Source organism: Ambystoma mexicanum, chromosome 1q (genome assembly GCF_040938575.1).
Source record: "Ambystoma mexicanum isolate Mex_15411 chromosome 1q, UKY_AmexF1_1, whole genome shotgun sequence".
Lineage (NCBI taxonomy): Eukaryota > Metazoa > Chordata > Amphibia > Caudata > Ambystomatidae > Ambystoma > Ambystoma mexicanum.
The window spans coordinates 833,241,567-833,267,164 of record NC_090922.1 but is presented as its reverse complement, the minus strand read 5'-3'; the positions used below and the strand labels follow the sequence as shown (position 1 = coordinate 833,267,164).

The window sequence follows — 25,598 nt, the reverse complement described above, 5'->3', positions numbered from 1 at the left end:
ATTTAATTACAGAATGTACAGCTCTAACTTCATTAAGAACCCAATTTCTAACAAGCTATTCTAAAGACTTGGAATCCTTGACCATATATTGGACTTGGTTTCTAGCAGGAGAACAACTTTCCTCGATTCTAGCAGGAATGAAATTACATCATCAAATCAGGTTCTTAATCATATCAAAAAGTTAATTCAGCTACATTATTTAAAAACCTCCTTCAGTAAAGTCACAAACCAGACTAGATCGAGGAAATATTGTAATAGGTTTGTAACAAAGTAAATCAAATTAAAACAAAATAACTGAAATGTATAATCATGTCGGTAGTATGGGGACAGTGGGAGGCCGTAAACTGATTTCACGTGAATAAGAGACCATGTAACAGTGACATAACGGAGCGATCAGTAATGATTCCCATCTGCCATGGGACACTAACCAGCGATGAAGTAAAGCCCCCCCAAGTTCAATTAATTGTTTGAACAATGTAGCCTTATAGACAGAGGGAGGAGGTATTTTCGTGGGATAATGACGCACCCACAGGTTTATCCCAAGGCGAAGCAGAGAGCCATAAGCTGGGCAGGGCTATTCTCCCAAGCGATAATTAACCCTCACAAGTTTTATAAGGCCATTAGCATGGTAGTAGACATGTAGGCTTTAGAGTTGTGGTTGTAAAGAAGAAAACGTTGATTAATAGTGAGTGAAGTAAATATTCAAACCGTGAAATAAGTTTAATGTGCTTTCCTTTTGTAATTCTTTAAAAAATGAGGTTGTCATCAGGTCAGCATGTTAAATGCCAACTTGGTTGAACTAGAATGGGTTTAGCATGAGCATAACGTCAAAAGTGAACAGTTTTTCTACACAAAATTGCATTTTGCAGTCCAAAAAAGATCCTCGAAGAGAGGGAGGGAGTGTCTGAAGTTAAATCTTCCATGTAAATTGCATTGTTGTTTCCCTGTCTGCCTTTGAAGTCAGAACATGCAGAATGCAGTCAATTTCAGTAGTTATTGACTGAACCCAAAAATACGGATTGGCTGAGAGACCATGTGCTAATAAAAGATTTGGTGATAATTTAATATAAACTCCTGTACTCGGCAGGTAGGTGGGATAGATGAATATGATCAAGGAATTTTACACTGCATTGTGTAAATATTATAGAATAGGTTAGCATTGCACAGTGTGTGGGCTTTCTAAAATGGAATGGTTAGAAACAGTGGTGCACACCTATAGGTTATTAATAGTTGAGTTACTTGGATAGTTAATTCAAATAGGATAATCTTAGTAAGATTTTAAGGTGCGGGGGAGGAACTGGGATCCTGGCACCAAAATCCCTATACAAAAATGGAGAAAAAAGATTCAACCTGGGAATCCTCCCGTCTCCTGCACACTATCCGGGGTTGGCATGAATCCAAATAATGTGACGTTTATACAGAGTTCAAATGTAATAAATAATGCACATGGAAATAATTACATCACACAAGGAAAAGTTAGAGAAAAAAGGTGTATATATAATTGTTTCATAGCAATGTATATATAACATATGTACATAACATAAAAAATTGTACAGAGAAGAAAACCAAGGTAAGTCCGTTTTCTAAGGCAAAGCGTTTCAAGGATTGGTTACCTTTCTTCAAATAGCCTAAACAGACTGTTAAAGAAAGAGTTCCGAGTGTTACAACCAACATATTCAAAGTACATATTCCATGTTCAAAATATAGTTCAGAATTATGAACATTTTTCAAAATTCCTAGGTCCTAATATTTAACTGAGGTACAATTGTGAAACCTACTGGAACTTGTCAAATCACACTAGATTGTAGATTCAACATATATAACTGAGTTTATAACGTAGAAATATCTAGTACAAAATATGATAGATGACAGAATGCCCTCAGAAGTAGTTATATACTCATAAATAAACATTAAAGTTGGAGTGTGGAGAACAGGATGCTTAATAAGATCTCATTTCACTAATTGGGACTCACATTTACTCTAAACAGAGTTCACATAAAAACAATTCCATTGATGATAAAATGTCATACTCTGAACTAGCCCCAGTGTAGCGTGGAGTGGAAGTGACTTAACACTTAATGTAGTACAAGGTAGAGGCAGAGAATACAAGAGGTAGATAAGGTAGGTAGGTAAGTGGAGAGGAAAATAGTGGAGTACAGAGTAATATACATACCTGTCAATGTACATTAAATAAGAATGCTCCTAACTGAGTCAGACCATAAAAAGTCTAATCCTTCAAAGCGCTCAATTCCAGAAATGGAGTACTGTGGCGAGTCCTTCTGGGTACTAATACCGTAATCAGATCTGGGGAAAAGGTTAAAAAGTACAGGCATGAAAGATAGAAAAGAAAAAGAAAAAGTAATTTAAAATCTAGGTGCAGCTATATAGCTAAAGAATCTCTGGAGATGCAGGTAAGTAGGGGACATTGGAATGCATGGCGAACTCATAAAGGTGAAGGAAATATATCATTTAAGATAAAGTGGAAATAAATAAAGATATAGAGAGATAAGGTTAGAACCTACCACACTTTAGGTGCCAGGAATTTCCAAGCAAAGATGTTTAATATAGTTCAAGTTGTGTGTATATCTACAGGCAACCGCATGTACAGTGGTAAGTATCGGAGTTGAACCTAAAAAAATAAAAATAATGAAATAAGGTGAGACAAGTATGACAAAATAATCGCAGTATAATCGGGGAGAATGCTAAGAGCGCTCATCCAACTCTGTAGTTAACCAGATAACCCATAAGGAGAAGTAACCTACCTCCGTGGAGGTCAGGAATGATTCACTCATGGTGTGAAGAGAGAATACAATGATGCTGTCGCAGTAAATGTAGTGAGTGAATAAATCACTGCTGCAGTACCGCTCTGTTTCTAAAGGCGCTGTAATTTACGAAGAGAGAAAAATATATGTTTTTTAAAACTAGGTTTGGAGACGGTCCCTAAAGCTGTAGAGGACCCCTGCCTGGGGGCTTACCTTGTTTCTATCGGCGCTAAGCGCGAAATGCAGAAACTCTGGAGAACGGTTCTCATCTAACAGGCTACCCTCAGCCACCTCTTCTCCCTCTCTCATCTCTGACTGCCTGTCCGCCATTCAGGAGTGGTGTGCGTTTTGTGTTTGATTGGATTGATGTTTGTGGGAATACCCACTTACCAACCAGGAAGGATTTGCTGGGAAAATAGACCCCTTGAATACTTAGTCAAAATTGAGTTCTTGTCCCCTCAACCTCAGAATAATATACCCAGATGGCTTACCCACTCTCCTTTGTGTTAGGTGCCCACAGCATTCTATAGTAGTCCCAATGCTGGGGTATATGCCTATAGCGCTTGCATATAATTTCAATAGCAAAGCATTGTAGGGCCAGAGTGAAATGGCTAATCAAAAATAGGGGCCACAACGTTTGAATTCTAGAAGACTGTGAAACCTACAATACCAAACCAATACGTATCAGCCTCCCACTTCGATGCAAGAGTGGATATTGCCCACAGGCATGTCTGGATATATTTGCCCCTAATTCTATGCCAGATAGTATTGGCCTCACAATTCTGTTCCAGGATGTATTAACCCTTGAGAATTGCATAGAATATTTTATTCCCAGAATATTGGGCCAGCTAGGGATCTAAGGGTGTGTGTGTGGGGGGGTGATTCAATTATCAGCCATACTTGGATACATTGAGTATCATTGTTCCATAGAGGCAACATGTCCCCAAAGTTTATTTCAGACATAACCAGGCAACATGGTTGGCAAACAAAAAGACCACCAAAACCTGATTAAGGGAGATTTAAACCGCCTTACATTCGATAACGATGTTTAAGGGCCTTGTGTTCCCCCTGTTCTCCTCTGTGCCCTGCATTTCCCAGAGACGCACGTCAGAGCCTCTATCCGCCTTTGTGGGAGATGTTGGTGCTCCACTCAACACAAACACATACTCAGAAAATACATACTTCTAATACATTAATCCCACCCACCACCCCCTGCCTGATAAGAGTTTAACATCTCGTCTGCTGACACAGAAGATATAAATGGCTGACACTCTAACCCACCATATAAGAGTTAACTTCTATTGTTACTCTAGAGGGCATCAATGCCTGTGACTTCATTTCCCACAGGGAATTAATCCTTCAAGGTGGCATTTCCAAGCAAGAGGCGCCTGGAATCCCTGACTTAATGGCTGGACTGAAGCAAGGGCGTTAAGGAGGGCTCAGCTCGCCTCATGTTTGGAATCCCCCACCTAAGAGTGCTCAGGCTCCACCAGTGATGAGAAATCGCTCATGTTTCAGCCATAGGCTGTGGTGTCCAGACTGGCCTGTGCAGATATGCAACTGGGCTGCACAGAGGGGGGCACTGCATCAGGAGCAGCTTCAGCCATCCCTCAGAAGAAAGGTAGGGGAGACGGGGGATACTTGAAGACCCGCCTCAGTGGGAAGAGGAGACCGATTGGAAGAGGTGGAAAACTGGCTGGGTACCGGTGAGGTGGACGAGTAAAAGCAAAGGCAGTAGGAGTGAGGGCCATGGAGAGTAGAACTGAACAGCGCAAAGACAGGTGCCAGCCAGCAGCGGCAGCATCTGAGGGGGAGGCGGGAAACTGGTGGGCTAGTGCACCAGAAATGTAGAACTAGAAACCGGCGAGAGTCTGGTTACCCTAATAATTAGGGAGGTATTAACCAGGGAACATCCTGGGCTATCGCCATGAAATGTTTTTCTAATTCACCAGAAAAGAATGGGGAAGTAGAGTAGCGGGCGCACAGGGAGGGTGGGTGCATGGCACAAATGAGCCTTCTGCTTTGGTCAGCTGGGCATAAATGCGGATTCTGAGCAAATACTGTAGCTTTCACGCCCCAGCTGGGTGGCAGACATGGCATTTAACGGCCTGCCAGCCCAAACTTTGGGAGGCTTGAGCAAAGCGAGGGCCTCAGCTCGAACTGCAGGCTGTTAAATGCCGAATGCGCCCCAAAGCTGGGGTGTGAAAGCTATTTGCAACCAGGATTTCCAGGGGTGCGGATAGTTTTCATTGTTTTTATCATTCCAATGGGAGATGTGCTAAGCAGCAACACATCTCGGGTCAGAGAAAAAAAGTCAGAGAAAATGACCGCCATAAAAACAGAAAAGGGACCGGCTCCCTTTTCAGATGGGAGCTGCCATGGAAAACGGGTCCAAAGCGGGCATTTTATTTTTTTTAATCAACCGTTTGGGCAGTGAATGCACAATCACGCCCGGGAAAGGCGGATTGTGATTGGTAAATCTGCCTTTCCCGGGTGCGAATGGGTAATAGTGTCCTGAATTTGCACTGACTTCTCATTCCGAGCCAAACGGAAGTTCCAAAGAGGGTGCTAATGCACCTGAGGTGATAATCCCCCTCCAGACATCACTTCCCCCAGACTCTTCCAACCTCCCTGCATTGGAGGCTGATGGCCTCTAGCTCCTTGATTTTGTTGGCACCTACCCGTGTCGCAGGAAATCTAGAAAGACAGGACAATGATACTTGCGTTCAGATTGGGCAGGATGCCATGTTGGCAGGCTGCCCAGTCCTACCAAACTTAAACATAGGCTGTGAGGGAGAAGGGCTGTTGGCAGGCAAGTCCCAAATATGAACATTGTAGGAGGCCTAATGGTCACACTGACCAACTTGGGTCAGAGGAAGTTTTGTGTACACTCCAGGATCAGGCACACTGGTTCTGAATGTATTTATTTATTTATTTTTGCATTTATTTCAGCTCACAAAGCCCCGAGGCATCTATGCGCTAGTTACAGAAAGTGCACGGTACATTAGTGCAAGAAAACGCATATTGTTACAGACGGTGTGTACAGACAGGCTGGCCAAACCTCACCTCCTGTTACAGGGGGCTACATCGGGCAGCATATGAATCAAATCAGTACGAGTACACAGACTGCCAAAGCCTCAGATCATGTTACAGGAGGCTACATCAGACAGCATATAATTCAAATGGGTGTGATTACACAGAGTGACCAAGCCTAACCTTAAGGAGAGAGGGGCAACGTTAATCAGGCTGTCACTAAGACTAGAAGTAGCGAGCATAGAGGGAAGGTCTCACCCACATGAGGGGCACTCTAAAGCACAAACAAAGTATACGTTACATGGTGGTGATGTTGTCAGTGGTGGACAGTAAGCTGTCGATAAGCAGGAAAAACCGAAGCAGTTAGAGAAGGATTAGTGTCCAGGAATGGAGGTGGAGTGTTCTGCCTCATGGCAGTTTACCAAGCGAGTGGAATGTCTGTCATTGGTATTGCAAGGTTAGAGAAGAAGTTTATACAGCACAGGGACGTCATTTCACCAAATGCCAGGGGTAGTGGAAGTAACGTCACACAATTGTCCCCCTGATGACATCACAGGAAGTGATGTAATTTGCCCCTGCCCCAAGCGATGTCACAGGAAGTGATTGCAAACAACCTTCAGGTTTTTTATATTCATCTAGCACCCGTGTTTCCAGGTGCTCTCATTTCAGCCAGATAATAAGAACCGAGGCACAGAGGGAGGCATGATTTGTCCACGAGAACACTATTGGGGAATGCCATTTTCCAGATTCGACGTGGGGCCTATATGTAAAACATACATAATGCAGTATTTCTAACAGGGTAACCAAAATGTGGAACACGGGCTACAGCCAGTGTATGAAACATCTATAGATCAATGGACACAGAAGTACGTGTGATCCGTGGCGTTGCTGTGTTAAACAAGCCAAAAAAGCACTGACCTGGGGAGACATGTGCTGTTGTTTAACCAGGAGAATAATGCTGCACGAGCAAGGCCTGAAAATTAACAAATTGACCAGTATTTAGTATCGACAAAATTCCCTGGTTGTAAATGTATATATGATTCAGCTACCACTACGATAAAAGAAACCTATTAGAATGTCACAGTAAGCAATGACTAGACTGACTGCAGCAAAATGCCAGTCTAGCCAGGGAATGGCACACATTAACTTGCCTTTGCCCAAAAATACCAGTAAAACATGCAAAGTCAATAAAGGATGTGGCAAAAATGATCCAGTGATCCACAGTCTCCCATGGCCTTACACACACACATGCATCCCCTTTCACCCACCAGTCACTCACCCATGCATCTCCTCTCGCACTCGCTCACACTGGATTCACCACACAGGCAAACTCCGAACCCCACCCAAAACATTCAAACACACACTACCACATGTATGCTCATTCATCCACCCGTCACTCATACCTTCTCTTAGATGCACTCAATGTATTCTCTACACAGGCACACATCCACCCACCCAGAACATTCAAAAACACACCATCCCATTCATACTCATTCACCCACCAGTCAATCAATCATACACCTTTTCTTACCTCCACCAATTAATTTTTCTACACAGGCGCTGCACGCAAGCACCCACCCACCCAGAACATTCAAAAACCCACCATCCCATTTATACTCCTTCATCCACCAGTCACTCTCACGCATTCTCCTACATCCACTCATTGCATTCTCTACACAGGCATACACACATCCACTCATTGCATTTTCTACGTAGGCACACATCCACCCACCCAGATCATTCAAAAACACACATCACTTCTCATTCACCCCCAGTCACTCACACTTTCTCTTGCATCCACTCATTGCATTCTCTACAAAGGCACACAAACAACCCACCCACCCAGAACATTCAAAAACACACATCGCATCACTTCACATTCACCCACCAACCAGTCACTCACACCTTCTCATCTGACACGCACTTCACACATGCAAAATATACATCATATTACAAAAGAAAAGCCTTCTTACCTTTTTCTTGCAGCTTCGGTCCGTCCTTCCAGGCCCCCTCGGCTCCTCCGTGCTGCTCAGAAACAGGAACCAGGAAGCTGCAGGAGCTTCCTGGTTCCTGTATGAGAGCTGCAAGGAAGCCCAGGAAGAAGGGGTTGGACTTGAACGTGACATATGCCACATGTCACGGTTAGCTCCAACCTCTGAGTGCCTCCCCAGCCCAGCCTTCACCTTGATGGGTGAGCAATGGGCCGGGGACGCACCAGACCTGGTGTGGTGGTGCCCCCCTGCAACGAGAGGGCCTGCTACTTCAGGAGCACCCATTTTTTGGGGTAGGGGGAGGGAATAGCTTTTTATTTTAAAGTTGGGGTCACAGGGGAGTTCCAGGGGTTGCAACTGTGGCCCCCAGGGGTCACGACCCCTGGTGACCCTCAAATGACATCCCCGATACTGACCCTCGCCTGCCGTCTTGCAATTGGCCTAAAAGAATAGCAGGCAGCCAATAAGGAGCTTTGTATACAACGAAGCACCATGGCAACTCGTGCAGCCCTCAGAGGCACTCTGGTGCCGAGGGTGAGGGCAGCCATCAAGAAGAGACAAAAGTAACAGAGGCAATGGCGCCGAGTGCACACATGCATGTTTGCCCAAAGCAAGAGGCATCCAGATCTTAGAATGCAGGCAGGAATTGGCAGCATACAATTCAGCCGCAGTGCAAAGCACGGGCATGATGTCGACAGAGAATGTGCACACAAGCCCAGAGGAGGGCTTACCTCTTCATGTGCGCCTCTGGATAGCACCAGGGATAGGTAGTGGACTCTGGGTGCAAGAGGGGCTGCAGGCAGCAGAGGAGTAGTGGAGGAGTGGTGGCGGAGCTGGAACCAGCAGAGAGCAGCACAGCAGTGGAGGAGAACCGGAAACACCCCCAAAGGTACCTGTGGAAAGTGACTTACCTGATACAGGAGGGGCGCATAGAGCAAATGACACTAGAGGCTGCATAGCAGGCAGAAAGGCAATTGAGTCCAAGGAGACAACTGACCGGAGTACTCGTGGGAGTTTAGAGAATGTGCTGGAAGGGAAGGGAAGGGAAGGGAAGGAGAGGGCTATACATGCCTAGGAGTGTCTTCTCTGAGAGGTGTTCGGGTGAGCTAAGAGGTGGTCTAGGACCAAGACACCAGAGAGGGTTGTACAGTAGGTGGAGGATGGGTTGGTAGAGAGTTAAGGTAAAGTATTGGGATTAAGAGAGTGACACCAATTGTGTTGTATGTCTGTGTGTGAGTGTCAGTAAGTGAAGGTGATAATGAGGCAGAGGAGGAGGAATATTAGGAGGGAAGAGGAGAGCAGAAGTAGGTGAACTGAGAGGTGGGATACTATCGGGAGCAAGGAGGAGTGAGAGGTGAAGAGTAGTAAGGCCAAGAGGAACAGTAGTGGAGGAAAGAGTAAGAACAAGAGTTTCAAGGTCATCGACCTATAAGAAGGGTATGGTAAAATAATCAGGCTATCCCGGTTTAGGTCGGATCCATGTGTTTTTACGACTGATTTTTAATAAGTTGTATTTTTGTTTTTGCAAATTGTACATAAACAGACAAATAATGGCATAATAAAGTGATATAAGTGGTTAAAGGGAAAGGGAACAAGGGGTGGATATGAAAAACTGTTTTTTTCAAGATATGGACACATTTTAAAGTATACTCTGTTACATCAGATCATGCTATACAATCCAATTCAATACTTCAACCCTCACTATCACATCTTTCCATAATACTTGTAGCCGGTGTACTTAGCTACCCCCTGTAGTAAAGTATCTTGTTCACTCATAGATTTAACATAGGAGCAGCACAAGTTGATCCAGAGTAAGGAGAGAGAAAAAGGAGAAAAACACATTAAACCTAACCAACAAAATCATATAGTTTACAGCTGAACCCATACAAATCTACTCAGTGGGCGGGAACAGTACCAGTCACTCATACAAGTCATTGCATTATGCCCACATCGCAATGTATTTATAAGTCTCGGTCCCCTCATACATCACCCTCTGCAAACGTAGATAGCAGCTGGAGATCCGCAATCCAATCCCCAATTTTAAGCTTCTTCCTCATCTTTTTGACTTTCATTATTTGCTCCTTAGCCATAACTCATGCCCTACTGATCCAGCTAGGTAGAAAAATATCCAGTTGCAGTGTGCCCCATTGGGAGTGGAATAAGGCTAGTGCCTGAAGCCTGTTCACCTGTCTCCCCCAAAACCATGTCCACCCTTTCTAGAACATCTGTCCAAAACTCATTCACTGTCCCAAAGCAAGTGCTACAAGTCTCATCTGTCTACCCTCAACAACGGTTATTAGCAAGCAGACCTATCTTTTGCCTATGAACACAGTGTCTTCTCTTGTACGTGATGAAAACTGCAGTCAAAATTAATTAAAAATGAGTTTCTCACTCATTCCATCCACTGTTTTACACATATCTTGAACCCTAAGTCCTCTATCCATTTAGTTCACAACCTTTGTTGGCTTGTCATCCCAAAAATTCTCCTTATTGTGGAGCCCAGAAACCCCCTCCTTTAAATCACTCGAGAGTTCCATTCATGCCCCAAACATACATAAAACACCTACAACATTTCCTGTTTTTTTTTGTCTTTCTAAGTAAGACTTCTAAACAACATCAATTTAAAAATCCCTTGATCTCTATGGATTTCAACTCCCATAAAGCTTCAAGAACTGAGATGAGGAAGAGGAGGAAGGAGTTGATGTGGATTGACAGAAACCCAAAGCTGAATATACAGACTAGTTGTTTGACGCAAAAGTCGCTTACTGGCTTGGTGCAGAGGAAGGAGAGACATCGCAGGCACATTTTGAAGACTGTCAGAGCACCGGGAGGAACAGCAGATTCCCCAGGGATACCGCCGTTGCTAGAAGGCAGCATTGTCTGGTCCAGCCCAGAAAGAGAAGCGGACGGGTGAGCGCGGAGCTGGAAGGAGTGCTGCAGGAAGGTCTGCAGCATAATGGAGGCTGTCCCATAGAGGGAGCTTCATCGCAGAGACACGCCACAGGTTGGGGACACTGCAAATCATCGGTGAGTCTGCCCAAAGCCGTTGGGGACCCTGGGGCGTACCGACATGCATGTGAACAAGTAAATAAATTAACAACTCTTGAATAGCAACAAGATAAAAATGCAATGACACAACTTTAACAAGTCCCATGTGTGAGATGTCACTGTAGGGAAAGTTGGTGCAAGTATTAACCTAAACAAATAAATACTAATGAGATAAAGACTGCAACAAAACTTGGACAAGTCCCTATCTATGAGATGTCCATGACGGGGAAAGTTGGACGAGTATTACCATAAGCAAGCAAATAGAAACACAATGAAGTGATACAACTGTGCCATATTATAGGACAGTGAACATAATAAGTCCTGGTGAGAGGAGCACCCCAGGCAGTTGACAATTGGGGGTGGGGGGACCTAGCAGAGAGGTATATCAGGGGACCCGTAGGACCCCAACAAAGTATTTCTGGCAGGGGTTATACCAGGCAATTCACCAGAAGCATGTACGGTTATAAGACATTGTGGAAAGATACCTGGCAGGGGAGTATCCCAGGGGATCTAGAAAGCCCAAAGAGGAAGGCCTGGCAGTCAAATAGACCAGGCACTTTGAAATTGAATGTGAACTTTGTGGGAAGATAACTGGCAGGAGAGTAAAACAGGGGATCTGAGAAACCCATCAACGGATTCATGTCGGGGGAGTATACCAGAATGTCCACTGACGTTATAGAATGAAAATTACCCATGTTGCAAAACATCTGGGAGAGAAATATACTAGGGAAACTAGGAAACATATGGAGGCGACCTTGGTGTGTAGATGCACCATGCATTTGAAGTTGTGAAGTTGCTCCAAGACTTTTTGATATTGTGACAAGATATCTGGCACGGAAGTACACCAGGAAATGTCAAGAGTACACAAGGATTTCTGATCAGGAAACGCATCAGGTAATCCACCAAAGTACAGGAGAAGGTAAAAAAAAGCCTGTATAAAATGTCTCCTTTGCAATAAGAACTTTTGTGAAAGCAGTACAAAGAAACAAAGGAAGAGTTGAATTATATGGGCTGTATTGTCTGCGTAAGAACTTTCTAAAACTAACCTCAAACTGTTGTTTGAAAGAGACACTTGTGTTGCCATCCTACCTAAAGATCCTACTAGGCCAGGTGTCATTCATGTCATGCAAGTGCATAGGAAGGGGGAAGGGGAAAGTGCGAGAGGAAGCGGGAGGGGACAGTGCAGTAAAGGATGAGAGAATAAATAACAATAAGTACGGCCAGCATCTGGCAAGTGCAAGGTAAGTGCAGGCCTCAAGTGTCAAGTGCTGGTAAAGGGGCTGTAGAGATACAGAAAAAAACAGTCCCCAAGTGCAGGGTTGCAAGGAAGGCAGTGCAGGTGTGCAAGGTCAGTTTCAGCCAGGGGAGAGGAGGAGAGAAGGCAGAAGCAAAGAGAAAGGTTTTGAGGTGCTTCCGGAATGGGAGATGGTTCTCCTCAAGTGTCAGGGGGGCAGGAAGGCTGTTGCAGAGGGAGGCCCCAGCCGAAGAAAGATCTACCACCAACTCGTTGCTTGGAGAAGCGACTGACCCTGAGGGAGTTAATGATAATGATGTGTTATTTATATAGTGCCTTAATCCAAAGCGCTTTACAGAGCACATATTTACATACAGTTGGAGGCGGAAGAGTGAAGAGCTCGAGAAGGAAGATATTTAGGAAGAGGGAGTTGAAGGTATTGATGCCCCAGGACCCAGAAGGCCTTGTGGACAATGCAGAGGGTTTTTAACTTAATCCTTGCAGCCACTGGGAGCCAGTGCAGAGATTTCAGTCCTGGAGAGATAAGATCGCTAGGCTTAAGGACAAGGACAGGTCTCGCAGTCCTGTTCTGTATGAATTGCAGAGGGTGGAAGCAGGCAGATTTAGAAAAAGGCTGTTGCAGTAGTCCAGCCTAGAGAGAACCAGAGCTCTGGAGACAGTGAGCTTCTGGGGAAGGGGAGGAAAGGAAGAATACCGATGAGGAGGTGCAGCTGGTAGTGTGACTTCTTAGAGACGTCTGAGATGTGAGGAGACAAGGAGAGTGTGGAGTCAAAGATGACCCGAGGTTTTTTGCCTCACAGGTGGGAGGAGGAAGAGGGCCGAGAGGCCGGCCAGAGAGTGACGGGAAAGGAGGGTGTGGGTGTGCCGATAAGGAGAATCTCTGTCTTACTGGTATTAAGGCAGAGATCATTGGCAGCACACCACTGCTGGATAGCAGAAAATGAGCGGAGTGTCATCCGCATAGCACTGGAAGCTGGGGCAGAGCACGGCAATGCGGTAGGCAAGAAGTGCCAGGTATTGGTTGAACAGCCAGGGAGAGAGGTTAGACCCCTGGGGAACACCACAGGTAGACATGGAAATAGAGCTAAGGACCCAAGTTGAACCTGGGAGGGTCGATCAGAGAGAAAAGAAGTCAGTCACGCCAGGGCCTGACCGGTGATCCCCAGGTTATCACGGAGACGGTTGAGCAGGATGGCATGGTTGACCATGTCGAAGGCAGAGGAGAGATCAAGTAAGATGAGGACACAAGGGGGGTTGGAATCGAGGTTGGAGAGCAGGTCTTCATGGATGTTCAGGAGAGCAGTTTCCCTGCTCATGGCAGCTCTGAAGCCAGACTGATGATCATGGAGACCACCAACCGATCTAGTGTGAAGATTGAGCTGGGAAATGGCCAGCTTTTCCAAGAGTTTGCCCAGGAAAGGAATAATGGAGCTTGGGCGATAGTTAGCCGGACACGATTGGTCGGCAGAGGGTTTCTTAAGAAGGGGGTGCACAAAGGAGTGCTTCATAGGGGAAGGGAAGACTCCAGTGGTGAAAGAATGGTTGCAGAAGTTGGCCAGGGCAGGAGCCAGGGAGTCAATGTGGTCCTTGATAGTTTTGGAGGAACAGGTGTGCACCTGTTGTGACGAGACTTTCATAGATCGGACTTGTCTAGAAACCTCGCCTGGGGAGAACAGGGGAAAGGCTGAGAAGGGGGGAGGAGAGGAGGCCGAAGAAGGGCCAGAGGAAGAGCACGGAGTAGAAGGAAGGGGAGAGGGAGGACCGGATGTCCTGGGTTTTAGAGATGAAATGAGAAGCAAGTGCTGTGCAGAGGGCCTGAGAAGGGACAGGAGAGGTAGAGACTGGGGCAGGATTGGCCAGTTCCTTGCAGATTTTAAAGAGTTCAGCCGAGTTATTGGATGCCGCAGAGACGCGGGCTTGGATGTGGGCTCTCTTCTTAGTGCGGACAGAGAGCCGGTATTGCCTTTGGAGCAGGCAGCAGGCCAGTTTGTCAGAGGGTGAAAATGAAGCACGCCATTTCCTCTCAGCCACCCTGCACTTGCGCTTAAGGATGAAGAGGTCTGAGTCATACCAGGAGTTGCACTTGGCTTTGGGCTTCAGACTGATCCTCATGGCAGGGGCAAGAACATCGAGAGTGTCAGATATAGCAGACTGGAGCATGGAAAGTGCTGTGTCAGGGTGTGAGTCAGCCAAAGTGGGGTGAGGGGGGTGGTGAGAAAGTGGTGGCGAAAGCCTCAACAGACACAGGCTTCATGGGTCGAATGACCGAGAAGGTGGGTGGCGGTGATGGAGTCTGCTTGGCCTGAGGGGTAGAGAGGGTGAGCTGGGAGGAAAGGAGAACATGATCACTCCAGGAGAGAGGAGGGATAGAGAGGGGAAGGTCTGAGGAGATCAGAACATCCAGAGTATGCCCTGCAGAGTGAGTCGGGCCAGAGGGGAGAATATGATATGGCATTTGTAACGCGCCTATACACAAGTGTTTCAAGGCGCGACGAGGCGGGGGGGGGCAAGGGGAGAACAGACAACGATCCTACTAGGCCAGGTGTCATTCAGATAGTGCAAGGGTAGGGGGACTGGGAAAAGTGCAAGGGGAAAGGGGAGAGGGGGAAGAGCAGTACATGGTTAGTAGAATACAAGATAAATAATAGGGCCAGCTGGTGGCAAGTGCAAGGTAAGTGCCGGGAGAAGGGTCTGTAGGATAGAGACAGTCCTGTAGTGCAGGTAGGCAGTGCAGGGAAGAGTGGCAGGGCCAAGGACCGAGATCGGTGAGTGGCCAGTTGCAGATTCAGTGCAGGTTCAGTGATTTTAGCAGGGGAGAGAGGGAGAGAAAGCGGAGGCAAAGAGGAAGGTTTTGAGGTGCTTCCGGAGAGAGTGTCGCAGAGGTCGCAAAAGAGTCCTGAGGAAGGACAGGAAGCATCCAGGTGGATGTTGAAGTCTCCCAGAAGGAGGAGTTGAGTGGTGGAGACCAGGAGGGAAGAGGGTGAGGTCCGCCCACTCGGAGAGGAAGGTGGAGATCTGACCAGGTGGCCGATAGATAGTGGCCACAGTAAGGGAGTGGCAAGGAGAGAGAGAGAGAGAGCCTACAGACGAGGCGTTCGAAGGAGGAGTAGGCCTGCGTAGGAATGACAGGGGCAGGAATACACTTGGGGACGATCAGGGCTACATCCCCTCCGGAGCGGTTGTACCTGGGCGCGGAGAGGATCTTGTAGCCGTCAGGGAGGAGAGTGTCAAAGCTTGTCAGTGCTGGCCGTGAACCCTGTCTCGGTGAGACTGAGGACATCAAGGTCGAGTTCCTCAAGAAGGCGGCAGATGTCAGTGGAGTGTTTGACAGATGAGCGAGAGTTAGGAGTGGCAATATGGAGAAGGTTGCCATCCTTGAAAGACTTCCGGGGAGGGGTACACATCAGAGGTATGCCCTGCAGAGGGGTAGAATAAGCCCGGGTGGGGGGCAGAGAGGGAAGGAGGAAAGGGCAGAGTAGCCAAGGAGGCGGTAGCAGGGAGAACCGAGGAGGCCGTGGAGGGGGCAGAGGGGAACAGCAGGAGAAGAGAGGAAATCGAGGCACGGGACGCGTTTATTGAAGAGGAGGAGGTTGGCCTGGACCAAGACGGTGCCATTCACATAAACATTAATGATGACCTTCGAGGAGTGGAAGGAGGACAGAGGGACATCCCACCGGGTGCCACCATTAATGGGAGAAGAAGAGAAAGAGATCACAAAGACCATATGTAGGGTCCATAGGTCAGGAGAGGGAACGACAAAGAGGATGTCAGTGAAAGTTTGCCTGGAGGAGGCACTGGTATAGGTGTCAGCGATAGGGAGGCCTGGGTTGGAGACCAGGATGTCCTTTTTAAACTTCTTCCTACCAGTTTTAGTGAGGAGAGCAGGATAGTCGATAGAGAAGCAGTTAGAGAAAATAGGAGAGACAGTAAGCACCATAGAGTAGGTAGGGAGGGGAGAGAGGAGAGAAGAGAAGAGGAAGGGGAGAACACTGGGGAAGGACACAAGATAGGGTGCAAGCAGATGAGACGGAGAGGCAACACAATTTGAACAATTGGACAGGACGAAAGACACTCAGATTTAAAAGACTATCACAATGCAATTTTAAAATAGGAGAAAAAGACCCACCTAAGTTAGAGAGTCCTAAAAGAGGGGAAAGCCCTAGGTTTCACAGTGCAATTTTAACTACTTTCACAATTCAATTCAGACAGGAAAAACATGCCTAAGTTTGAGAGTATGCTAGATGGTTAGGCATGAAGGGTACAGTGCAGTTCTAAGCCGGGCCAGACTTACCTGCCATAGTCGCAGATGGTTGACGGCTGGCAACTGGCTTCCCCTACGGACACCTGCAGACACTGTATGGAGCCTCCTGAGTTGTAGCAGCCCTTTGCATAGGGGCCCTAAACTGCAGGGGCTGCCAGGCAGAGGGCTGCCCTGGTGGGTCAGTGAAGACCAACAAGAGGCCAATCAGAGCAGGAGGCGGGAGGAAGCAAGAAGAGCGAAGCGGGAGGGAACGGGGAAAGAAAATGGGCAGGCCACGGGGCTAACCAGGCCAGAAAGTTGAAATCACGGCCCAGGAGAGTCTTCAGGGACCAACACTCGCCTGCCTTGCCAGGCTAACAAAGACGCGAGCAGGGAGTGCGCCCAACGTAGCACCAGGCAGAGCACGGCCCAAGCGACCAATCGGAGCGGGATGCGGGTAGGAAGACGGGAGGAGGGAGGAAGAAGGAAGAGGGAAGCGGGAGGGAACGGAGAAAGAAAACGGGCAGAAAACTTTCTACCTAAATATCAAGGCGAAGGGAACCACTCTCTGGATCCACGAGTTTCTCCTTGGAAAAGACTTTTCGGTTGGATTTATCTATTTACTTTGATTGTGAACGCTTTTTGACCAACATAAGTCAGAGACATTTTCCTTGCACCCATAGTTCATTTCTAGTGTGAGGGTCAGATTAGAATGTTTTGGACACAAGGATAATTTATAGGTTTAATGTCTTAGCACAGACTGATCTTTAGTTTTAGTTTCCTAGGTAGGGAAACTCTCCTTAGGATAAGGATAGCGAGGCGCTTATCCAACCCATTTCTGTTTAATAAAGATGTCCGATAATGTGACAATTACAACATTGTCAACGTCTCACTTTTGACCCCTCACAGGGTATGAAAGCCATCTAATGGGGTAAAATCGTGTACCGTTAATCTCACTTTAATAACAATAAACCTATTCTTTAAAAAGCTGCAGGTTCTAGCATGTTGATGTGACTGAAGTTACTTTGTAAATTTGTTTCCGAAATATGGACCTGCTTATGTGCAGGATCTGGTGTAATGCCATGCATGTATATTATGGTTCAGCGGGGCCTTTATTAGCAAGGTACGAGTATGGGGTTGCATGTGGACATTCAGGATAACATGATAATACATGCATGCAATTCCAAACCCGCATTTACCATGTCCGATTGTAATTGTATTTCATTTTGAGGGAGCAAGATTGTGAAGGGACTGCAGTGAGAATTGCCTGGGAGCAATGACCGATGTACCTCATTATATGGTTATTGTGGGATGTGAATGGGATACCCTCACATATGCTTGTGATGTGTGGTACTGCATGATATGGCTCTTTGAGGGCTGGTGGCATACACATATCTGGCTGGCGGAATTGCTAAGGGCTGCTATGGCATGGTCTTGGTAAAGTGTGATTGTTTTTTGTCCAAAACAGTGCACTAATGATAGTCCTTTCCTCTTGTCTAGATGCATTGGAGGTTCTCGGTGCCATGAGGGGTTACGTCAAGAATTTCTTCGGCTGCCGGGAGTGTGCTGCCCATTTTGAGAGCATGGCTTCAAAGTCCATTGGGAAAGTGAGCTCTCGTGACGAGGCCGTTGTGTGGCTTTGGTCACGGCATAACGAGGTGAACACTCGTTTGGCAGGTGAGTTATATTCCAAGATGGGTTATCCCTAGAAAACATTCTCCTGCACTGATTTGTTCAATTCAGAGTCCGGACTGGATGGCTGCAAACATTTAAGCTATTTGGGTGTTCTTTTTCCTCATCGACCACTTCTGTTCCTTCCTTTTATTTAACTGACTGCTCACTTTTTTCCGTTTCATTTTCTGTAGACTTCATCTTTTGCAATGCCTGGACTTTGTGGGCTTACCACAGTCAAGCAGTAACTTACCACCTTCACGGATGGAAGCATGAGTTGACTCCACAAACCGGTGCAATTCTCTAGTCAGACCTGTACCTCACTTAATTAATTTGATGGGAGACCTGAAGTTATGTTGGTCTCTTGGAAGCCTTGCATGGGATATGCGGTCCATGCGGTGGTGATCGACTGGTCTAATGTGGTTTATTCAAGGACAATGCTCCTCTTCATGTTCTGCCTTCTTTTGTTCAGCGTTTCAGCTTGCTGGTTCTACTCACCTTCTGGCTTTCTTTTTACTTCTTAATTTCTCTAAGATGCAAAAAGACTCCATAACAGTCGCACGGAAATGGAGCACAGTCATGCACTCGTTGGCCGGAAGTGGAACCTCGAAGATGGAGCCTGTGATTCAAAACAGACCATTCTTTTCCACTGGTCGGTCTTTCTTGAAAATTCTGCTCCATTGTGTTTTGTTTCTCTGGGGAAGCGGGCAGTGAGATTCTTGTGCTTCCGGAAGAAAGGTTGCTTAGTTAGTAGCACATTACATGCCAGGAGTGAGTCAGGCCTGTATGCACATTGCTTTTTCTCTGGGATGTTCAGGTTTTGCTCAGGAATGTATTGGCCCCTGGTAAGTGCCATCTATATCAAGGAACACTTAGCTCACAAGTCTATTTCCTTTTGTATATGTGCATGAAGCGCACACTTCACTTCTGTTCTTAACAGTGGTGATTCGTCCCCCCATAGTCCCAGCTGATCATGTGATCATGGGCAGCATCTGTTTTGTCTATTGGTATACGGTCTTTGAAGTACATTTCCAGGGCTGCCTATAGGAGAGACCACCCAGCGAACGCCATCAAGACAAGACTGACCCATAAGAGGAGGAGGGGCAGCGTAGCTAGAACCGTGAAGTCTGGAAGCAGTTAAGTGGACATTCGAGGCATAGGTGGTGGAGGATGGGGCTGGTGGTGGTCAGAGAAGGGACATGGCATGGCCTGGAGGTGAGTCATGTAAGAGGGTTTGGGGCATGGCAAGGTGAGCTGACAGGTCAGTATGGGGGAGGCTAGACTCCAAGTGTGAGCGGAGGCATAGGGGGCAGTTTGGGTGGTGACTTCCTCTGATGAGGCAAAATACCACCAATTGGAAGCCACTTCAAGGAGGTCTAAAAAAAGGCTGTTTTTGTTGGGTGGTGGCCTCCAGTGTGCGGGCTAAAGACATAGAACCATCTCTAAACCAAGATGGATGCTAGGCCAACAGTAAGTGTGATGAAGGCTGAAAGAAATTAGTAAGATGCAACCGCCACCACAAACCCAGAGACCGGTGTTAGTATATGTTTAGGAAATATCTAGATATGGCTTAGGGTGGTGATGAAGCCCTCATACAGCTGGGAAATCCAAGGTGGTGGAACCCTTTGTGTGACTTGACCACTTTCCAGGCTCTGGGCTCGTATCCCGGACAGATCCATGAGGTTTGTAGTTTGTACCAGATATGAGAGGGTGGGGTCAAACCTAATGCCCAGAATTGTGGGCTTACTCAAAAAGCTCCAAATGTCCAATTAGATTGCCACGATTGACATAATAGAGCAAAAGTGAAACTCACAGACCTAGTATTTGTCATGTTGACTTTAGTGTGATGAGCTGTGTTCTTCTCATACATCATCAAGCTCTTGGGCTTAAAGTGTCTCTAGGAATTTCCATAGCTTGTAGTGCTCCGCTCATACTGGAAAGCACTCCTTGAACATCCCAATACAGTTCGCAGTAAGAGCTGTAAAGTAGGTCCTTAACATTAGAGGCGGTAAGAAGTGGGAATGGATGCTCATGCAAGCAGAAACTGAGGCCAAGTTCCTGGGAACCGGTAAAAGGCTTCCTGGGTACCACAGGGTTCTAAAGACCGATGTGCCAAGGCAAGAGTGAGAACTCATGGACCAAGGTGTTTAAAAAAACACAAGCACAAACAGAAGCAGGTTGTGTGGAAACCTGAATCCCAGGAACGCTTTGAGGCCCTTAAGCAGTGCAGTCTATGTATTGCTCAATTGCTGGCTAGCTCCAATCCAGAATAACTGTACATTGCTCAGATACTTCCGATATGGCAGTTGTGACAGTAATTTTGAGTGAGGGAATGAATACCTTCACTGCAGTTTGCAGAGATCCCATATTAGGAAGGGGGTGTAATATAAGTCTCTGCTCTGAACACATGGGCACTATTACATTTGAACTGGGAACTATAAAGACTCTTTTCCTGATTGCGATTACATCTGCACAGATACGTATTAAATCGCAAGCTCTTCCCTTTTGGGAACATTGCACTTGACTTTCTAACCCATTTTGGGTGCATGTCAGTTTAAAGGGAAGGCATGTTGTATGGAGCTTCATCTTCCTTTGAAAGAAGCGTCTGCATGGGTGTGAGGTCCAGGAAATGTGTGCTTACCAATATACATTTTCTTGGAAATTCCTTCAGAACCATTTTTTGGGATTGTGGCATAGACTGTGCTCTGACTGAGGAATTGTTATCTTGTAGCAAGGGAGCCTGAAAGGCGAAGCCCCGAGTGACACTGAGTAGGTGGCGAAGAATGCACCATGAGCTGAGGAGAAGGTGAACACACTCTTCTTTAGCCCCTTTTATCCCAGCTTGAGGGATGCACTAGTTGTTTGGTGTCTTGCTATAAGAGCAACAATTTCATCTCTCAAAATGGAGCTGCTTCGCAGTTCTCATAGACGTATCTTCTCGTTTTCCCCCCAATACATACCGTCCCTCTCTTCATCTTTGACATTTTTCTGTGTGCCTAGACCTCCTCTATCTGTCGTACGTCCCTTCTGCTTTGGATTCTGTTTGAATATCCCCTGTCAGTTACAGACCGACCCCTTGCTGCCCCTCTCTTCCTTTAGCCTTCCACAAACTCCTGTTTCTCCATTAACCAGACTCCTCCCTCTTCCTCTATCCCAGCATCACCCTCCGCTTTGTCCATCCCATCTCGGTCTGCATGACGGTTGTGATGTTACCAGATGGGGCACAGCTGTAAGCGATGACGGGGGTTGGGTAAGTCGGGAGTGATTCTGAATCGGTGCATACTCTAGGGGGCGAGAGACAAAGAAAGCTGGGTGAGGAGTGATGTATGAGGCATCCCGAGAGGTCATGAAGAATAAGACACCCAGGCGCCTTATGGAGAACTGTCATTTGTGGCATAGAGGGAGGGAAGGAAGGAGAGAGGGAGTGATTTGGAATGCATTAAAGGGGGCACATACAAAAGAGGACATTTTGCCATAATGACCGATATAAGGACAATTAAAAATATGTGCGAGTTAGGGGGACATGAAATACATTCCTCTTATAAAGCCTAAGGGGTGACATAGACCACTATCCCCTCAAGCCTCCCAATGTGGATATTTGTCTGCTGTAGTTTGTGCACTGAACTCAACGGAAGGTAAAGTTACCTGCTTTCTTGTTTCCTCAGGTGCACGGAGTGAAGATCCAAAATTTCCCAAGCTGCAGTGGCCTACACCTGACCTGTGCCCCCTGTGCCAGAAGGAGCTGGCAGGAGAGCACATTTGGGAGAAGAACGAGGTACTTCACTACCTAAAGGCACATTATGGCCAAGCCAATATTGTGATGAACTACACCGAACCAGAGGAGGAGCTGCTGGAGAGGCAGAGGATGAAGAATGGAGAGTCACAAGATACATATTTAGCAACTGAGAAACAAGAGGTCAGAGAGGATCGCATCACCTTGGAAAGCAGAGGAAAGCGTAATGTTCTAGAGGAAGAGGAGGCAGAGGAGGAGGAGGAGGAGGGGGAGGAGGAAGATGAGGAGGAGGAAGAAGAACAACATGTAGCAACTCAGCACCTGGTAACAGATTCCCACTTAGTGGAGAAGCACAATCAGAAACCCACCATCATCCAGGTGGGCTCCAAATCAAAGGTTGAAGGCACTGACATTGTAGACCTGGATTCTTTTGTTGCAGAAAATTACAAGAGGAAAGCTCTGAGTGTGGCATCTGCAGCAAAGAGGAAGCGACGTGCAAGTGAAAGGGGACTGCAGGCACAACCACTTGAAGAGGAACTGCTTTCTGACTTTGACTACTCAGCAGTGCGTGAGCGGCTGCGGAGGAGGGGCATAGACTCAAAGTATCTGATCGGGGTTTTGGTGGAAGATGATGGCAGTAGGTCTACCTCCCGGCGACGCTGGTTTCGGATGATTGAGCTGGGTTTCTCTCGTCTTGACCTCAGCCTGTGCATTGTGCTATATTTCCTCTCCTCCATGTGCCTCTTAGCAATGTACCTCTACTTCCACATGAAAACCCGTTGCCGCAAGCAGCGAGCTAGCTTCTCCTCAGCATGAGTTCCTATTAACCTCTGGACAGAAATCGGGCCTATAAGCTGTGAGGGGGTGTCATTTTGGTGATTATGCTTTACAAATGCTGTGATATGTAGAGCGCTCCTGGGAAATTGCTTGGTGGCAGTCAGGGTAATGTCCCTGGACCTATCTGGGCAGATCAAGCGCTGGACTGGAGAAGAGATGCCTGCCTCATAGTCTGATTTGAGCAAAAGCTGCAACCGGAGATTAGACTTCACTAGGATGATAGCTGTTCACAAAGAACTTTGATGAGGTTCTGATTCATGGTTGTCATATACACCGTGCAAGGAATGACCAGTGCTACAGTCAAAACCAAGCATACTGCTGACCTTCACTAATAGTGTGCATCACACAAAGTTAAACCAAGTGTACAATGTGAAAAATGAACTGCTGGTGCTCTTTTTTCCTTCACCCGTAGAACCCCTTTCATTCCAGCTGTACCCACCTCCCCCAACCAGAAGCTATCAGTGCATCTTAATTCCAACTTGCACCATCCCTGCTATTTCAGTGCTGTGACTCACAGAAAGCTCTTTGAGGGCACCCCATTCTTCTTTGCAGTATTTGCACCGCACAGCGCTTGACCAGTGTAGCCCCAATTCTTACCCTTGGCGTGGCATTGTATTCACATGCAAGAACTATACCTATCCCTCTGTAAGACTTTGTACCTTGGTTACCACCCACCGTAGTCGTCTGCATTTGCTGAAATGCTGGTGCATTGAGATGACCATTCACTGCAGCCTGAAGGAAGTCTTTCATTTCGCATTGCAGAAGCTTTTCCTAATCATTGGTGCTTTTGAAGGGTGTTTGTCAGTAGATATTCTTCCTGCCTTGTTTTCCTCAATGACTTGTCCCGTTTATAAATGGGGATTGCCCCAACCCCAGTATCCACAACACCAGTGTCCTCTGCTGTTTACATGTTTGCTTACGGTTCATTTATGTTGTGAAAGGAAGCCTGATTTTCCCCTCCTCCATTTACTCCCCGTGTACGAGAATAGGCCTTTGTTGCATCTCTACACACAGGTGGGATCACCGGACCAATTGGGAGATAAATTTAATTGACATTGTGTGTTTGGCAAGTCCCATACCAGATCCAGGTCCAGAAAGGCAGGCTGGTTTGGCCCTACATTCTTCAGACTAGCTGCAGTCCAAATGTCCACCCTTCTCGATGTGTGGAACACTTTCTGACACCTTCATTCAGAGAGAAAAATGGTTTAGATGTTTCCATCTGCTGGAATATTTGCAATGCTCAGTAGCTGTCCAAGGGCGGAGTACATTTGGGTGCATCAACAATTAATGTAATTGAGGTTTAGGAGAGCTAGTCTGTGTTGGTGTGGACTGATGTGGGCAGAATGATTTCAATTAAGTAATGATATGTAGATAACCCCATCTTTGTGTTGGAACTGAAAGTTGTATGAATCCATCTTTAGTTCTTCATTAATGGCTTTCCACGCTGACTATTGAAAGCCAACTAGTCAACGATTCAAGACCAGTAGAATCATGGCAGCAATTGACTAATCTAATTAGGTGGATACTTGCAACTCATTTCTTATACACTTCTTACCCTTTCCTCTTATTTTTGCACCAAAATGCCCCAGAAACTGGCTGCCTGATCCTTCTAGTCATTGTTAATAGATCAGTTATCAAAAATGTAGTAATGTTTACTGCCCAAGACCATTTAGAAGAATCCATCTTGGTGTAATGAATGTGGGAACTTGGATATTCCCTCGTTGTTTAGAACTAGTAGTGTGCGAGAATCCAACTATATGTATTTTGGTGAAGATGTGTGGAATGCTCCATCCTTGTTTAATGGAAAAATTCATCTGTTTAAGAAAAAAGGTATTTGGGGGGAATCCAACCACCTCCCTTGAGGGAGCAGGGTTGATGCAATCCACGGGGGAATTGGGCTGTTAGGAAAGTGAAAGACTCTAGAGCTGCTTTGTGGGGAGGAGGGCAGGAAGTATCCTCTGCTGGTTGTAGAATGGTTGTATACATCATCTTCTTGTCGCAGGGAGACGAGTTATATCCATGCAGCCCTATATCTGAGCAAGGAGATTGAGTAGAGTCAGTGTCTGTGTTGGAAGCAGGGTACTTGGGACAGGCCAATCCCTGTGTATGAGGGTGGAGCTGATCAAGACTTAGTAAGGCATACACATTAGAAGACACTTTCTGTATTGCAAGGATGGAGGTTTGGGAGAAAACATTCCTGCCTTGGGTGGATGTGGGTACGGGGAATACAACTTTCGTTGATGGAAGTCACGCTGTGAGCCTCTTATGTTGCAGATTGAAGGGATTGAAGGCCTACGTTCCCATGGTGGAGTGAGATCATTTGGGATGAGGCTGAAGCTTTGATATTTGATGCAGATCTCTTCTCTTTTTATCGCATTGTCAAATAAAACCATCCTTTACTACCTAATTGTGATCCTTTTGAATTTTTCTTTTCCTATTAAATGTACAGATCTTTCAATTGTGCTTGTAAGCTGGACTGTGTGAACACCTTTTTAGGAGTAATACTAGTTTCCAATCTGTAAAGAGGCAGCTCCTTTTTTTTATACAGGTGATGAGCTTTGACGTTTTTAATTTTAAACATTTCAACAGTTTGCTTTCTGTGTAAAACAACTATAATTTATTTAAAATGCACTTTCAAAGATCTGTAGAAAAAATATGGTAAATCCAGACACATTTTAAAATAAGGGGATGGACGTTTGGGTAGCATGACGTTCCGTATTGGTTTAGCCGATTAGTTTGCTTTGAAAACTGCCAGTGCATTCAAAATGGTCTCCTGAACATTCAGTGGGCTCGTTATTGGTTCCAAGTCCGTGGCCCATTCATTGGCACTTTTCAACCATTTGTGTCTGCTGAAAAGAGAACCCTGAGGTAAATAAGTGATTTCAGTATTCTGCTTTCTCTAAATGAAACAAAATTATATTTATGACCATGATGTAACAGGATGCAAAAGAAGGGGAAGAAACGAAGAAGAAAATAAAGCAGGAAAGTGAATAGATGGTCCAAGGAGCCAGAAAAATGAAAGTCAAGC

At 46.2% G+C, this 25,598-nt stretch overlaps 1 protein-coding gene across 1 annotated transcript in view; it reads left to right on the top strand.

The window, feature by feature from the left end:
- QSOX1 (quiescin sulfhydryl oxidase 1) overlaps nt 1-24,977 on the top strand; it is a 735,474-nt gene extending 710,497 nt beyond the window's left edge. The window contains exons 11-12 of the mRNA XM_069641454.1: nt 17,830-18,006; nt 21,666-24,977. Coding sequence (XP_069497555.1) covers nt 17,830-18,006; nt 21,666-22,549 — 1,061 coding nt within the window. The 3' untranslated portion in view covers nt 22,550-24,977. The remainder of the gene's footprint in view (nt 1-17,829; nt 18,007-21,665) is intronic.
- The last annotated feature ends 621 nt before the right edge of the window (nt 24,978-25,598 follow it).